This window comes from Thalia democratica, chromosome 1 (genome assembly GCF_965202585.1).
Source record: "Thalia democratica chromosome 1, ktThaDemo2.hap1.1, whole genome shotgun sequence".
In the NCBI taxonomy this organism is placed as follows: domain Eukaryota; kingdom Metazoa; phylum Chordata; class Thaliacea; order Salpida; family Salpidae; genus Thalia; species Thalia democratica.
In genome coordinates this window covers 61960650-61977339 of record NC_139165.1, presented here as the reverse complement: position 1 = coordinate 61977339, position 16690 = coordinate 61960650, and the positions used below count along the sequence as shown (strand labels likewise).

General features: G+C 25.1%; 1 protein-coding gene across 2 annotated transcripts; it reads left to right on the top strand.

Moving 5' to 3' along the window:
* The first annotated feature begins 4271 nt into the window (after positions 1 to 4271).
* Positions 4272 to 16034, top strand: LOC145832271 (eukaryotic translation initiation factor 4E type 3-like). 2 transcript variants are annotated; one of them, XM_082939592.1, is made up of 8 exons: positions 4272 to 4395; positions 4795 to 4961; positions 8221 to 8293; positions 11583 to 11677; positions 13434 to 13494; positions 14237 to 14303; positions 14653 to 14808; positions 15476 to 16034. In XM_082939592.1, the coding sequence occupies exons 1-8, from the start codon at positions 4342 to 4344 to the stop codon at positions 15514 to 15516; spliced, it is 714 nt and encodes a 237-aa protein (XP_082795718.1). In that variant the 5' UTR covers positions 4272 to 4341; the 3' UTR covers positions 15517 to 16034. The 2 variants fall into 2 exon arrangements, with proteins under 2 accessions (XP_082795718.1, XP_082795726.1); XM_082939600.1 differs by having other exon boundaries at positions 4319 to 4395; positions 4798 to 4961.
* Positions 16035 to 16690: the final 656 nt, after the last annotated feature.

Genomic DNA, 16690 nt, shown 5'->3' with positions numbered 1-16690 from the left:
ATAAATAAGTAAACAACTTGAGTTTAATTTTCAAATTTGATTCATCAATTTTTGTCAGGAAAAACCTTAATCAAAGCGGTACAAGATTTAACTAAACAACTATAATACAACAACTAATTTAATAAATAAACACAAATTTATTAAATATAAGTATTTTAAATTAACACTAAACGAGTTTAATTCTTGTTTTTTGTTTTCACACAATTAAGGTTTTATCATTTTAACCACTGAATCGTATAACAATAAAATATAGCATAAATTGTTAAGAATTATTTTAATTTTATTCTTTTAAATGTTAACAAACTATATCAAACAAAAAATATTAGCGAAAATTATCTTACAATGCTGAAATCTGGATTTTTGTGGGCTGAGAGATCAGCTCAAGTTATCATAAAATTTTGATTTTATTATTTTAATCTTTTGACCAAAATTAAGACAAACTTATGCTTTCTAAGAAAAAGTAGTTTTTTTAATATAAAACTCCACTAAAATTTATTAAAAAGTGTAAAATTAAACAAGTATAGAATATTTTTGATGGGAATAAACAGATTAATCTACTAATTAGGTAATGATATTAACTTAATAAATATTTTTAATATATGTTTTAAACAAGTAAAGAATAAGCTAGACATATTTAACTGTACATCTGTATCAAGACTTAAGTCGGGGCACACATACTTAACTGTAATCAAACAATATATACACCTATTTAGCACGACTGTTTTTTTAACTCTTTTTTAATTTTAATGTTGTTAGAAAAGTTTTCGTATACATTTTGTTTATAATTTACTAAGTAAATACATTACTTAGAATTTTCGTTTTAATTAGTTTAATTTTCGTTTGTCTTAAATGTTGAAGACAAAAAAAAAACTTATTTTATTATATCGTAATAGATTGTATGAACATGTTGTGTACGACTCAATATTCAAAAGGTTTTATTTTAGACCAGGTATTTAGACCAACTTTTTTGAGCGTTTTATATCGTTAGATAAACACTATTATAAATTAAAAGCTTCAGCCGAATTTTTGAGCTAAATAAAAAACTAACAGACAATCTTAAATATACCACTCTTAATTTATTTCAAAAAGAACTATTATTTGAATATTTGATTAATGTTATCTTCAACGCTTTCATTAAAATTTTTTTATGACTCTAACTAAGGCTTGCATCGTTATAGTTATGCATGCAACAATTTATAGTTTAAATAGAACACATTTTCCAAATTTTCATTGTTGAATAAAGAAAAAATTAAATATAGTGCAGATACTTATTAAAAAATAGAATTTATTGAATTTTTTTTTTTATCGAGCACTTACATAGTGTGTGCAATAATCTTAAATATAATAAAACAACTTAACGAAGTTTTATTTTAAATAAACAAGAATTATTACGCGTGCATAAACTTGTAGAGAAAATAAAACAAGCTAACCTAAGTTTATTGTCATATAAAGCAAAAAATTGCAAACTTTTTATTTTTTTTTTAAATATACATTTTTAATACTGTTAAAATAAACGTTTTACTTTTGTTTCTCATATAAAAAAAAAAATAAAAAGAGCGTAGCAGTCGCCTCTTAATTGCCATGAAACGGCTTTTTACAGCTCAGCTTTAGGTAAATAATCATATTTAAAGAAATAATTTTGAAATTTCCAGGTTTAGATTTAGGCAAATGTTCACATGTTTTAGAACTAATTTGACTTGAAACTATTTCAATATTTTTAAAACCTTAATTATATAAAAACGATCTAATATTTTTTTTCTAAATTTAATTTTCAGCAAACAAAGCAAACGAAAAAAGAAACACAGTTAAACGAAAACTCTGATTAGTATATTTACTATAGAAATGCAGATTGCAGTTAATTTATTATATTTAATAAGTTTTAAAAATTAAATTCAAGTTGTTTTCTTATTTATTTAAAAAATGGTCTGTAGTTTAAACTTAAAAAATTATTATATTTTATTTAAGTTTGATAAATTTTTGAGTTTCATTTCTTTTAAATAGTTTAATTTTTATCTATTGATGAGAATAATTAATTTTCTATTTAAAACAGTTCTAGTACGAGTTTGACTAAACTAATTTAAACTTATTATTAAACTTTTTTTTTTTGATTTTATTTGGTCTTAATCAAATACATTTTTCATAAAAGCAATAATTTTTATTTATTTGAAAATAAAGTTTTGATACAGTAAAAATGTCAAACGTAGTTGAAATGTCACTAGTAGTTACAGTTATCTATCTTTGCTTTAAAGAGCTGGTCTTCGTCTCTGATAACACCTGTAAAAGTTTATAAATATTTAGTTTTAAATACGTATCGCAGAGCAATTTTAAATAGTTAGAAAAAAATTAAAACAAATAGTGCGTACTTACGCGGGTGCGTACCTCTCAAAGTTCATACCTTACCTATCTCCTTACTTTTTAAAAGATATATTTTAGAAATTTGGACCTATTAGTAAATATATATTGAATATGTTATAAAATAGGAAAAAGTTCCTCCGAATAACGTTAAAAAGCGTGTGCCCCGATTCGTGTGTAAAACCAATCTTATTGTGCAGCCCCCCCCCCCCCCCCTTGACCCAGTTTGGAAAAATATATGAATTAACAGAAAAAGGCTTCTAAGTTTTAACACCAAAACCTTAAAAACAAGAACGGGTCAAAATTGCACAAAGACAAAATTGCACCAGAACAAAATGCACAAAGATACTTTTGCACAATGACTAATTTGCACAAGGGGACAAAATTACACAACGACAATTTTGCACCAGTTACAATTTTGCACGGAGGGTCATTTTTGCATGATACAGAAAAAAGTAAATAAAAAATAAAAAAACAGAGAAATAAAACTAACAGATAAATTAATAAAAAAAAAAGTTACCAACCAATGGTAAGGGTTAGGGGTAACAGCAATAGTAATAAAATAAAAGATATAATAAAACAATTATATAAAATAAAATTTAACCCGTGCAAAAATTTCTCCCCACAAAATTGTCTGCTTGTGCAAAAGTGTCTGTGTGCAATTTTATCTTCTAAAATTTTGTCCCTTTGTTCAAAAGTGTCTTTGTGCAAAAGTATCTTGGTGAATTTTTTTGTTTGTCCTCTTGCAAATATGACAGCTATCTTTTAAAACATCTAAAATATAATTTAACCATTACATAAATGACAGCAAATGGTGAAAACATAGTTCTTTGAGTAGTTTTTATTATTTATAATGTCAATTTTAATTCAAATCAGCATGAAAATAACATTGAAACATCATAAATTAATTTTTAATGCTCATAAGTAACTAAAAGATGGTAAGTCAGGTTACTTTAATGAATAATAGTTCTCAATTTTAATCATTTATTTATAAACTTTAGTACTAGAGGACTTTGTACAAATAAACTAGTGTTTTAACTTAAAAATCTTAATGTTGTCTATTTTATTGCTTGGTGCTGTATGCCTTTGAATGGTTTTATAATCAATTAAACTTTTTGTAGTTGAAAATACTTAAGTTCAAATTAGCTTGTTTTTGTATCATAAACTTATTAAAATATCATGTCTGCAATAAATTATATTTTTACAAATATATAATATTTTGTTAACAACAGAACTTGGAACTTGCCTTTTTGCTCATTTTAAAACTAAAATGATATTATTTTTGGAGAGATTAATGTATACTTCAGAAAACTATAATGAACTATACTTATTTTCAAGTATAACTATCTTAAATATTGACAATAAGTAAAATATTTTTCATTATACATTTCTTTTCAGACAGCAGTTCTGGTTTTCAACCAGTATTCTTTTTTTGCAAAGTTATTGCACAAAATTTATTATTTATGAAAATTTGTATGTTTAATTTAATAATACCTTAAAAAAAATCTCTAACAAGATATGTAACAAAAATACTTAGTACTTTAACCATTTTAAGATATTTTTTAGTATTGACACGGTAATTATTATCAGCGTTTTAAATTAGTAGTAATGGCGGCGCCATTTCATGCTTCCTAGTAGCTAGATTACAGGCGCCTGCCAAAGCGTTAATTTCAAAATTTACTATAAACTCAGGCCAGCTTAAGTTAGCTTGATGTAAGTCAGGATAGTTTACAATCAATAAGGCTGTTTAATTGCCTCAAAGAGTAGCTCTGTTATTTTTTTATTGTATAAAATATATTCTGTTAGTTAAGAACCAGTAGAAAAGTTAATGATATTTATTTCTTGAAACACAAAAAACAATTTTTTTTATATAGTTTCTGACAATCTCTATGTAAACCAATACACACAAGTGGGCACTTTCAAAAAGGATTATTAAAAGTAATAATATTTTACTTGTTTCTTTCTAGTTCAAAATCATAAAAGATAAATATGGAAGATTTTTTTGACTTTACAATGTCTCCATCAACTGCAAAAAGACATCAGGTTTTAAACACTATACTTAAATTGATATAAACAAAGAACTGCAAAAAAATATATGTAAAAAAGTTTTACTTAATTTAAGTTGTACTTAATTTCTAACACCTTGTAGTTGCTTAAAAATATTAAATTATAAAACTAGTATTACAAAAGAATGTTTTTTTTGTAACTAAAATTAGTTTTGTTTTAATGAAGAAAAAAAACTCTGTAAGGTATTTTTGACTAATTAATTTAATTTTATATCTGTATTTATAAGTGTGCTTTCATTAAATTTTTTTTTGAATTTTTATGATACTTTTAGATTAGTGAATATTTGAAGTTCAGTTTCTAATTAGTTTTTATACATCTTTTATCATGCTATACAGTTTTTACTATGTATTTATTTACACTATTTTTTTATATTAGCAGTCTACTGACAAAAGCAAATTAGAATCAGTGAAGTCATCAGAACAGCAGCAAATTTTTGGCATTTCTCCAAAGCTTAGTAGAAAACAAGTTATTTCAATAGAGGAAAGTGAAAAGTCCTCAACTGCTAATTCATTGAACACTGGTTGGACGTTTTGGTTGGACAAGTAGGTATTTCATAATTTTAATATGTCCAATTAAGGGGTCTCATTTTTGTATTAACAGCTTTATAAAATATACTTTTAATTTATATTAATTACTTTATTTCTTTGATAAACTGTCTATTTGTTTACAATTTTTCTACAAACAAGTACTAGACAATATTACCAAACAAACTTATTGTAAATCTAATATTTTTAAGCAACAGTAGTTTAAAGTACAAAGTTTAGATACTTTTGTACTTATATTTTTTAATTTATCTTTTTTTTGTATGCTTTACACCTTAAAGGTTCACCTTATCTTGATAAAGTTATGTTATAGGTTTTTATGTAAGCTACAGATTTGTTTACAGCTTAACAAATTAATTTTAGTTAAATTAGAGAATTTGGTATTTTTAAAATGAAATTCTAAAGCCTAAAATTGGCTTAAAATTTCTGCTTGGTTTGAAGTCAATCTCGTAATACAGTATATAAAATATCTTTTTAATATTCTGTTTTTCTTCTTGATTAGATTTTAAGTAATTTTAGAGAATTTTTTATATAAAGTTTTAGTTGGTTTTTAACTCTAACACTTTAATTTAATTCAAGTTAACATTTTTTTTTTGAAATTTTTAAGCTTACAAATCTAAGGTTTAAAATGTTAAAATTTAGTAAAAAAACAACAATTAAATATTTTCTTTCTTCCGTTTTACCACAAAAGTTTTACAAATATGATAAAAATAATACTTAGATTTAGGTAAATTACTTATCAAAACTTCACTTCAAATAAAAATATAACAAATGTTTTCTTTCAATGGTATATGTTAATTTTTGAAAAGAAATTGCTTAGAGTCTTTTGATAATAAAACCTTAGTTTAGTTGTGTATAACAAATGTAAATATTGTTTTAAATTTGTATTTTCATAGTATACACTATGTTTATTAGAACTAATAAACACACATAATAGTTGAATAGTGTTTTTTTATAAAGCACAACACGGAGAGATAAGAAGTTATATACTATTTTGTTTAGTTAGATAAATAATGTTATAGCAATTATCAGTATTGCTGGAATTTATTTTCTATTACATATACAATTAAACTGCAAGATTTGAGTGTTTAAAAAATAGACTACAACCTTGATTTTGTGTAATTTAATTTTTATGTTTATTTTATTACCAAGTTGCTACAATACTAAAGAACTTAAGGTTGCTAAGTTGCACTACTCATAACTATGTCTACCTTTTGACTACTATGAAGAGTTTTTTATTACAACAAAAATAAGGTAATTATCTGTGTTAGTAGTTTTGGTTTATACCAGGGGTTGGCAAGCATTTGATAATTGCAAGCCAAATTTCAAAAACAAACATCTTCTTTGGCGGCAGTTGCAGTTATAAGTACGACTTGACCTTTTTAAAATCTATTATACCTATGAACCTTTATTCCCTTTAATTTCAGATCTATCTGGTGTAAGTTTCAAAAATTTGCATGTTCTCGGGCCGAACTTTTAACCTTCATGGGCGGCAGTTTGCTGATCTCTGGTTTATACTCTTGTGTTAAAAATTATTAAATAAAATAGCATTATTTCTCTCTGACTCATAATGTAATTATAAAACCACTTAACTGTTTTAGTGTTCGAAATTAGTGGTGAATTTATTTAGTTCAATATAAAAAAACGTATTCAATGTATAACATACAACTATATCAATAAAACTTCCCAGTTTAAAATAAACATAAACTTATTTGAATTTATTATGTGTATATACATACTTGCGCTGTGAAGTCAAGGAATCTTAAAAGATGTTCTCCACTTTTCGTTGGTTTCAATTATGAACTTGGTACACAAAGCAAATTTTTTTCTTTATATGGCTGCTCCCACGCTTTCTTCTTCTTTTAATGCAATTTAAAATTTACAAGAACGAAAAACAAATATATTCTGAAAAATATGTGTCAATTATGTAAAATAGAAAATATAGAAATTTTAAGCATTAAAAAATCCGAATATTATTTAAAAAAAAGAAACAAGCTACAGAGTGGTTGTTTGTATTACTGCAAGCAATTTGTTTAAAAACTTTTTTTTCAACTGTTGTTAAAAACATGCTAATACTACTATTACGTATTATATACTTATAATTAGTTTTGTATTCATGCTTATAATTTACTTTTTATTAAATAAAAATCCTTGCTGAAGAAAGCGTTTAGAGCGATGAAGCAGCTGTACAAGGAAAAAGTTTGTTTTGTGTACTAGTATAAAATGAAAATAATCAAACTTCACTGTGCACTTCTGTACCTTCTCAAAAAGATTTTTTATATGTTATGTAGATGTTTTATCTTACAATTAGTTTACTATCATTTCTAACCCGATCATTTCTAACCCGATCATTACTAACCCGATCACTTCTAACCCGATCACTTCTAGCCCAATCACTTCTAACCTGATCACTTCTAAACTGATCATATCTTACCCGATCATATCTAACCCGATCACTTCTAACATGACTATTTTAACCCGATCGTTTCTAACCCAACCTGTAAAAGTTATGTTTTTTAAATTTATTTTAATCATTAGTTATTGCAAAAACAAACTAATCTTAACAAAATTGTTCTTATATTAAAATTTTGTTTAGTTTGTCTTATGGTATCCCAAAAATTGCTATGCATTTTGTTAAACAGAATAACAAGAAGCTTTTGAACCTGAACTTTTTTTTTAATAACTAATAGAACAGTCATTAACTTCATTTTAATAATTGTTTACTCACTCACTATAAGCATTTTAAGTGACTGTATAGTTTGTTAAAAAAACTTTTTTGTGGTCTTTCAGAAATTTAAACTTTTAAAACAAGAATCTATATGTTTACTATTTAAAATCTATTGAGGATATTTTTCTAATTTTAATAAGTAAAATTTGTAAAGTTTTAAATTGTTTTTACAATGGAAAAATAAATATATATAATTTGTTTAATTACAGACTATTGGTTAGTTTTTAATTTTTTTACTAAGCTACTTATAAAGAAAAGTTATTGTTTTAACTTATGTTAAAAATGCAACTTTTTAATTTTTTTTGATTTAAGAAAATGATTAAACAATATCTGTATTTTTTTTCTATTTTTCTTACTTCCAACTTATACAGAACTATGTTGATAAAGAGTTTTATTGAAAAATGCTTCTATAAATAACAACTATACTACAGATTAATTTACATAAATTTAGAAAGTTGATAACTTAAATAAACACATATATAAACATATATTGATATGATAACAGGAAAACGTATATGAGTGTTTTTTTAGATCTATTCCTAACTTATCTGCTGTGGAATATGAGGCAAGCCTGAAGGAAATTTTTACAGTGTCAACAGTTGAGGTTAATAAAAATTAGTTTAAGCTAATTAAAAGTTAATAATAAAAATTGTTTTTTACTTTTGTTGTTAAATATATTTTCTATTTGCATTATGTCTTCCTGATTGTAAGGTGTTATAAAACCTAATCCCACGGTTGGAAAAAAAACCTGGTATCCTAGAAAAACCAGGAGTTTGACAATTATGGCAACAAAAACCTGAAAAATATGGAATTTTGAACAAAAACAATTAAAAAACCTAAAATTATAATTATTTTTAAAATGTAAAATAATGTAGTATTGTTAAGATACGAAAGATCTATCAGATACAATAGTTTTTTTTATCATTTATATTTTTATTTATTATAAAACACATTTAGCATTAGACGGTATCTTTTTAATATTTTTATACTATATAAGACAGTTTTTAACCTAAGATTTGTACTACAAAAAAAGTATTTTTAAAAACCTAAAAGAAATTCAGAAAACCTGGGTAAAAAAAAAACTTTTAGTAACACTGTAACTCTTTGTTTTTGTAAAATGAATTTTTAAAAATAGGTAGATTTTGTATTATTATTATTTTTATAATACAATAACTTATGTTTTAAATTAAAGAATTATGTTCATTTTTTAGTAATTAAAATTAATGTAGACCATATTCTTAACGTAATTAAGAATATTTTAGTTTTTTGTTATACTTCAAAAAAATCTAAAATACCAATATATAAGTATATATAATTTTTCGAATTGAGTATGATAAAAAATCTTAGAAATTTCTATGTTTTACATATTTATTAAGGGCATAGGGGGGGGGGTAAACACCCTTGATCTTATTTTATATAGTTTTTACTAAGCTATAAGATGCTTTTTATAGATTTAAAAAATTCAAAATACTTTTTGAGATATAGCCGGTCAAAGTCGGAGGCAACAATAGGATCCTTATGGGAGGCGCAAACTAAAACGGCAAATAACTAGAAATCACTAAAAATCTATCTCCTCCTACGTTTCTTGAGATAACTACCTCAAATTTTCAGGAAATGTTCCTTGCAGTATTTAGAAAATTCTGTCGGAACAGAATTTTAAAAAATTAAAAAATTAAAATTTTATAACAAAAAAACAAACAAAAAAACTGTTTTTTTGGTTTATTTTTTATATAAAATTTTTATTTTTATTTATTTTTTTTAATTTCTTCCGACAGAATTTTCTAAATATATCAAGGAATATTTCCTGAAAGTTTGATGTATTTATCTCAAAAAACGTAGGAGAAGATAGATTTTTAGTAAAATAGTCTATTTTTGCCGTTTTAGTTTGCGCCTCCCATAAGGAACCTATTGTTGGCTCCGACTTTGACCGGCTATATCTCAAAAATTATTTTGAATTTTTTAAATCTGTAAAAAGCATCTTGTAGCTTAGTAAAAACTATATGAAATAAGATCAAAAACCAAAAAAAAAGGGTGTTTACCCCCCCCCTATGCCCTTAAAAATAAAAGTTTTAAATATCCAAATTTATTTAATAAAAAAACATTTAAAAATATTACAAATAGTAAGTGCGAAGATCGTTAATCCTAGAATTAAGAAAAACGTATATATATTTTTAAAAGGTTTATGTAGTGATATTTGCATTTATAAATGATGCGTAAGTGTTAACAAGGCTTGATACATTTTGATTTAGTACTGAGACTAAAAAAGGGAGGGATCTAAACATTTTTTTTTGACAAAAAAAAAAGCTTTCATTTGAAAGTTCCAAGTATGAACTAAAAGTAAATGTTCATAAAACAAAAAAAATCTCTCAATTTAAAAAAAAACAGTAAGTTTTATAAAAAAATGACAGTTTTGTTAATTTTCTCATAATTTCACAAGTTTACAAATTTCTAATTTCTTTTACGTTTTCTTAGCTAAGCATCCAGCTTGTGTGAATTATATTTAAACAGTTATAAAACTTTTACATATTGTAGATGTTTTGAAAATTTAAAAGTAAATAGTTATGACTAAAACACATGAAAATCTACTTTAAATTCATATTTAATTTTATTGAAATTAGAAAATAATGGTTGAATTAAAAATTAAATATAACTAATTAAATTACCTATTTATTATATTCAATAGGTAAATTGAACTATTTGGATAAAGTATTTTAAAATCAAATATACATTTCTTTATTATAAAAAAGGTTGATCATGCCAATTCGATCATCAGACCACAAGTCTTGGTAGACTAAGACCGGTTTCGTCCTTATTAGGACTCATCAGTCAGTCACAACTAAAAAACTTGTAGTCGCCATCTACAAACGGTTTATCATGCTTTCACATGAAGCAACCGTTTGCTGGCAATGATTAGTGACGTCAGCATTGTCTTTGCCGTGCAACGTTTAAAACATTGTCCACTAGGCAAGACATCTGGTACACTCGTTTTAGTACAATTAACAAAAAACATTGGCGAAAGTCTGCAGAACAGAAGTCCGGACTTTCGTTTGCTGTGAGACAAGCTCAAGTTTAACAAATTGGTTGATCATGCCAATTCGATCATCAGACCACAAGTCTCGGTAGACTGACACCCGTTTCGTCCTTATTAGGACTCATCAGTCAGTCACAACTGAAAAACTTCATGTGAAAGCATGATAAACCGTTTGTAGATTGACGACTACAAGTTTTTTGGTTGTGACTGACTGATGAGTCCTAATAAGGACGAAACCGGTCTCAGTCTACCAAGACTTGTGGTCTGATGATCGAATTGGCATGATCAACCCTTTTGTTAAACTTGACCTGTCTCGCGGCAAACGAAAGTCAGACTTCTTTTCTGCAGACTTTTGCTGATGTTTTTTGTTGATTGTTTCTTTTTTATAGTTTGAACCTTTTGTATGGTACTTGTTATTTAACTTAGACAAAAGTTACTTTGTATTACATTTATCTGTAAAAATCGCTCAGTAGCTAAAATTAAATTATAAACGTTAGGAATAACTTATTAATATATTTAGGAATTTCCGTGATTTTTATTTAATTTTCACTTTTATACAACGCAAAAATATACATGAAATATAGTTTTAAAACTAAGATAAAATTTTTGTTTTAAAATATACAGTTTTCTAAAACAGGACAACTTTTTGTACTATGTTTTATTTTTTCACTTTAAACTCGCTTTTGTACAAAAGTGCCACATAATAGAGATAAGAACAATTTCTTAACAACTTTAAAGTTGCTTGCTTATGGATGAATAAATCAATAAATATTTAAATTAATGTTTAGTTGTCATAATATGGACTTCTTAGGAACAGTTGTTGTATTATAAATTGATAAAAAAAAAAACAAAATTTCACTAGAGTTTTTGGAGTGTAGTTAACCATCTGCCAAAACCTAGCAAGTTGAAGCCAAGGTACGGGTATCACTTCATGAGAAATAAAGCTCGCCCATTGTGGTTTGCAGTTTATATAATTTTACGTGTATAAAATTGAGTTTCATTTTGTTTTCTTCTAATAGCTATATACATACAACTAAGTTTGAATTTAGGGATAAAAACCGAAGTATTGTAATAAATCGTATTTTTATTTGATTGAAAGTGTTAATAACTAAAATTTAAAAAATTGTATCAGGGTTGCACCAAAACCTTGAATCCTTGAAAAAACCGGAATTTGATTAAATAGGCTAAAGAACCTGAATTTGAGAAGTTTTCAAGAAAACCCTGGAATTTGAGAAATTTTGAAGAAAACCATTGAATTTTGAACAAAAATCACTAAAAAACCTGGAATTTTAAAATATTTTTACATGTTATGTAATAAAATTTCGATATGACACAAAAATCTATCATATAGATAAATTTTTTGTCATCATCAAATTTTTTTTTATAAAAAAAAAACATTTAAAATAGGTTTACAGTATCTTTTTAATGTTTTTATACTAGTTAACACAGTTTGTACCTTAGACTCAATTTTAAACTAAAAAAGACCAAAAAACGTGTACTTTTAAAAACCTAGAGAAAATTTTGAAAACCTGGAGAAAATTTGCCAAAAACCAGTGGCAACCCTGTTGTATATTTATTTTACTTATTCATATAAAATTTTTAGTTTTAAGTATTTAATGTTAGCTGTTTTACTATCTTAATAATGTTTTTAAACCTAACTAAAGTCGGCAGTATTTAATAAGTTGCAAGGTCAATTTTCTTGAAACAATTGGACGGCACTGTATAGAAAAGGTCTTACGCTGACCGTTGTATTTAAAGTAAAAGAAGTAATCATCAATTAAGTATAATTTTTTAAATCATGAGTATAAATAAACTAGCAATAATAAAACACTACCTATTATAATTATTATATTAAGAGCTTAAATGTAAGTTTTCACCACAAAAGTTATTTTTTTGAGTGTAGCCTACTGGCAATCAAAAACAAAAAAAAAGCTTAGTTCACAATTTTTAATAGTAAGCATTGTGTGAGTAGTATTGTTTGTTTTTCAAATCAATACTTAAAAAGCGAATAGTGGCATTGTCATTGACTTAAAAAACATAATATTTTTTTTTCAAAAGATTCCATTTATACTAAAAAAATATCATATGAATATTTTTCAATTACTTATAAATAAAGAGTAGAATGAAAAAAATTAAAAACAACTAGTATATGAAGAAAAATAAATTCTTCTTTTAAAAGATACCTATTAACTTCTTCAATTTTGAAATGTTATAACTCAAAAGCTACTTTGAATTCGAAAATAAAAGTAAATAGTAGTCGGTAGCTAGTTTAAAAATCTACAAGTTGTAAAACAACTAATTAAACCATTGCCCTAATTGTTCAAAATATTAGCTGGTAAATATATACAGACACACGTTTTAACTGTTTTTTTAATTCTAGTATACACTTAAAAAATTCAGTTAGTTTTGAGAATAGAAGTTATGTTTTTAGAAGATCAAAACGTTTGTATGTTTTACAAAAAGCTTCAGGTCGGAATGCTTGCAGTCTGTTTTACATGGTCACGACCACAGGCTGTTCAAAAATAATCAAGATTTTATTCTTCCTTAAAGGGGTCTGTGGTTTAAGCATATAAGCGATAAAATTCTTAATTAGACGCCCATTCATTAAAAAATGAACGAAACAAGTTTAAAACGTACAAAATATTATGAAGTATACTTTCTATGCTTAACTTTTTTCTAGTTTTCTAGCTTTTAATTTTTTTTACTGTAACAGGGAAGACGAAATACATGCTAAAGGGGGGATGTGGAAATTGAGATGCAGAAAACACAATACCGTGAGTTTTAATTTTTATAAATAAATTAATTGCTACAATTATTATTGGTAAGGAATGCGTAGTAATTTATAAATAAAGCCCCTATAACACATCTGCATTCAGTTTTTTGAAATAAAATGCTTGTAATTAAGGTAAACAGCTCAAAGTAAACCAGATTCAGCCATAAACTAGAAACAGAAAAAAAAAGGTTTTGTTCATATATGAGCAAACAAAAAACTTTTAATTTTAATAAAACCTCTATTTTAAATGACATTAATTTAGATTTTTAGATGAAAGTTATTAAAAGATCAAAAAGATAAATTATTGCACAACAATGAAGATTTAAAAAAGTCCTTTTTATAGTTTATATTTTTTCTTCACTTATAACTTCAAGCTACTAATAAGAAAATTACACATATATTGCGAATGTCTATTTATTTACAAAAAACATTTAATTACAAAAATATTTCTTATACATTTGTTAATGCTATAAAGTTCTAATATTTTCTAAAACTATTTTTTAAGCAAAACATCCTTGAAAGCTTTTATATATAGTTTTATAACTATGGTTCGTATAAATATTCAATTATATTCTAATGCAGTGTAATGCTTTTTGATCATGAGTTTGAAAACATTTATTTTATTAAAACTCTTAGCTGAACCTTACCCACTGTAAGGTTTATATAGAATATTAAAATTTTTTTTTTAGTTTTTAAAAGTTGTGTCATATTGAATTCAGTATATTTTTTTACATATGATACAGGATGAAGTTTGGCAGGAAATTTTGTTGGCATGCATAGGTGAACAGTTTCAATTAAGTCTCAATCAAGGTTACTTTTTTCAACAGTTTAAGAACGGTATTGTCCTTAATGCCTTTCTTAGTTACATTTTTTTAATCGTAAGAGAATATTAGTACATCTATTTAATTCTCTCGAGTTAGAATTTTAATCTCTGATGCAATTTCCAAGTTGTTTTAGACTTCATATTTTTGTTGCAAACTTGAATAAGTTAAATGTTTGTGATATTTAACTACCTTTTGAAGCTATTCAATAGTATTATGAATTATAAAAAGCTATTTAATTTTCTACATACAAGTTTTTAGTTAATGAAATATTTAAAGGTTAATTAACACAACATACTGTTGTTTACTCATTATAATGCAGTTTTTATATGCAACAGATGACGAGGTTTTGGGAGTTAGTGTTAACATAAGAAAAAATGATGATCTGATACAAGTTTGGAATAAATCAAGCTCGAATGTTGACAACTCTCAAATAGTTAACAAGATTAAGTCATTGCTTCCTGGAGTAGAGTTTGAAACTAATTTCTATAAAGGTTTTATTTAATACAGAAGAAACTAAAAGCTAGCTTTTAAATTTTTAGTAGTAATTATTAAAAAAAAAATTACCACTCTAAAAGTTTGTTAATCACGTTTAGATAAAATTATTTTTTATTTATTCTACATATAATATTTTCATTAAAGAATGATATATTTTGGCAGTTACACAAAAAGCTTAATTACAAATACTTTAGTTGTTTACGTTGTTTAACAAATATAAAAAATAAACAACTACCTTAAATAGTTGAATAATTTTGCACCTTTCTCCTCGAATATATATTATTTATCAAATCATTAAAATCAAGCTATAAAAAACTGTTAAAAATCCCCTGAAATTTATAAAAGTATTAATACTAATCGTAATTAACTAAGTTGAGTAAAATTTTAAAGTTTACTAATAAAAAGTAATGATAATTAATTGAGATAAAATACTGTTCTAAAAATTCGAGGCCTTTTAGCCAATAAAATTTATGTCAAAAAAAACTTTGATTTTTTTTTTTTTGAAGTTTTAGTGGAATATAATAACAACGAGTATGATAAAAAAACTGAGAGTTGTTTTATTATTGTACTACTTGATTTTTTTAAAACACTGATATACAGTATTATAATAGAATATAATTTTTACAGTTGTAAATGTAGTCAAATAAATATTTTTGATTTTAGCTCATCGGACTCACCGAGTTTATGAACCAAATTTCAGGTAAATGTTATTTTCGGACTTTTGTGAATTATCGGACTACTGCAATATGTTTACTCTGTATAAAAATCATGTTTTTTTTTAATCAAACATTTTTTAACACACGTTTAACAGCATTTTTATATAAACGCTTGTTTTACTGTTTGAAATAGTTTCTGCAATACACAATTTAATTCATCTTGTTTAAATGTTTTAGCTTTTAGAATCGAGACTTTTTCATTATGAATTCAAAAAAACTAGAATTTGCTAAATAACTTGTATATGTTTTTACTTTAATATTAAAAAAAAAGTATAATATAACTTTATTATTTTATTTTGTTGTATATGTTTATCACTAAAATTTTTTTTTATTACTCTACGGTATCTTTTATATATACTAACTTTTGATTAAACAACAAAAGTTATAAACTTACACAAGCTATATTCATATAATTAATAAAACTTGTATGTTTTTTGTGACAGTATTTTTATTTTCCTGCAAATTCTATTAATATAGATGTTGATAATAAACAAATAACGACGTGATTCAATTATTTTAAATATTCGTAAGTACGGTACAGTTTAGAAGTTTTTATTCAAAATAGTAAGTAGAAAAAATAATTACGAATTAAGTATTTCATTTGCATCACTGAAAGGTTTTAGTTATACCTAGCAAGTACAATCTACTATAGTTAGGCTTTCTTCAATCTGGAATGATAATAGATTGAGTCCACTTGTCACAGTGTTGTTATGATTGAGTTGTTGGCAGTTTTATTATTTTTTATTTCTTGAGTCTGCGTTTGTTATCAAAGCAATATTTTTTTTTTGCCAACTAATAAAGCGGTTTGTAAGTAATTTTTTACTTATAGCGGTCCATTGTGATTTTTCAATATGCCTCAAAATGTTTAACTCGTTAATATTCCGCTTGCAAGCATCCCGATAACGTAGTTAAGGGCAACCGAGATCGAGTTTACCAGCAATACGTACAAAGTAATTGATTATACTTCCACTTGACGAACTAACTAAGAACAGTCATCGTTTTAGGTAATGATAATCGTGGCATACCGTGTAAATTTACAAAATTTTGTGTGGCAACCCTGATAAACATGCTCTTAGTAAGAAGGTTTATCATCATTATAAATTGCATTTTGTTAATGATTTTTTATTATTTTGCTTATGCAATTTTTTTAGAGTCTAATTGA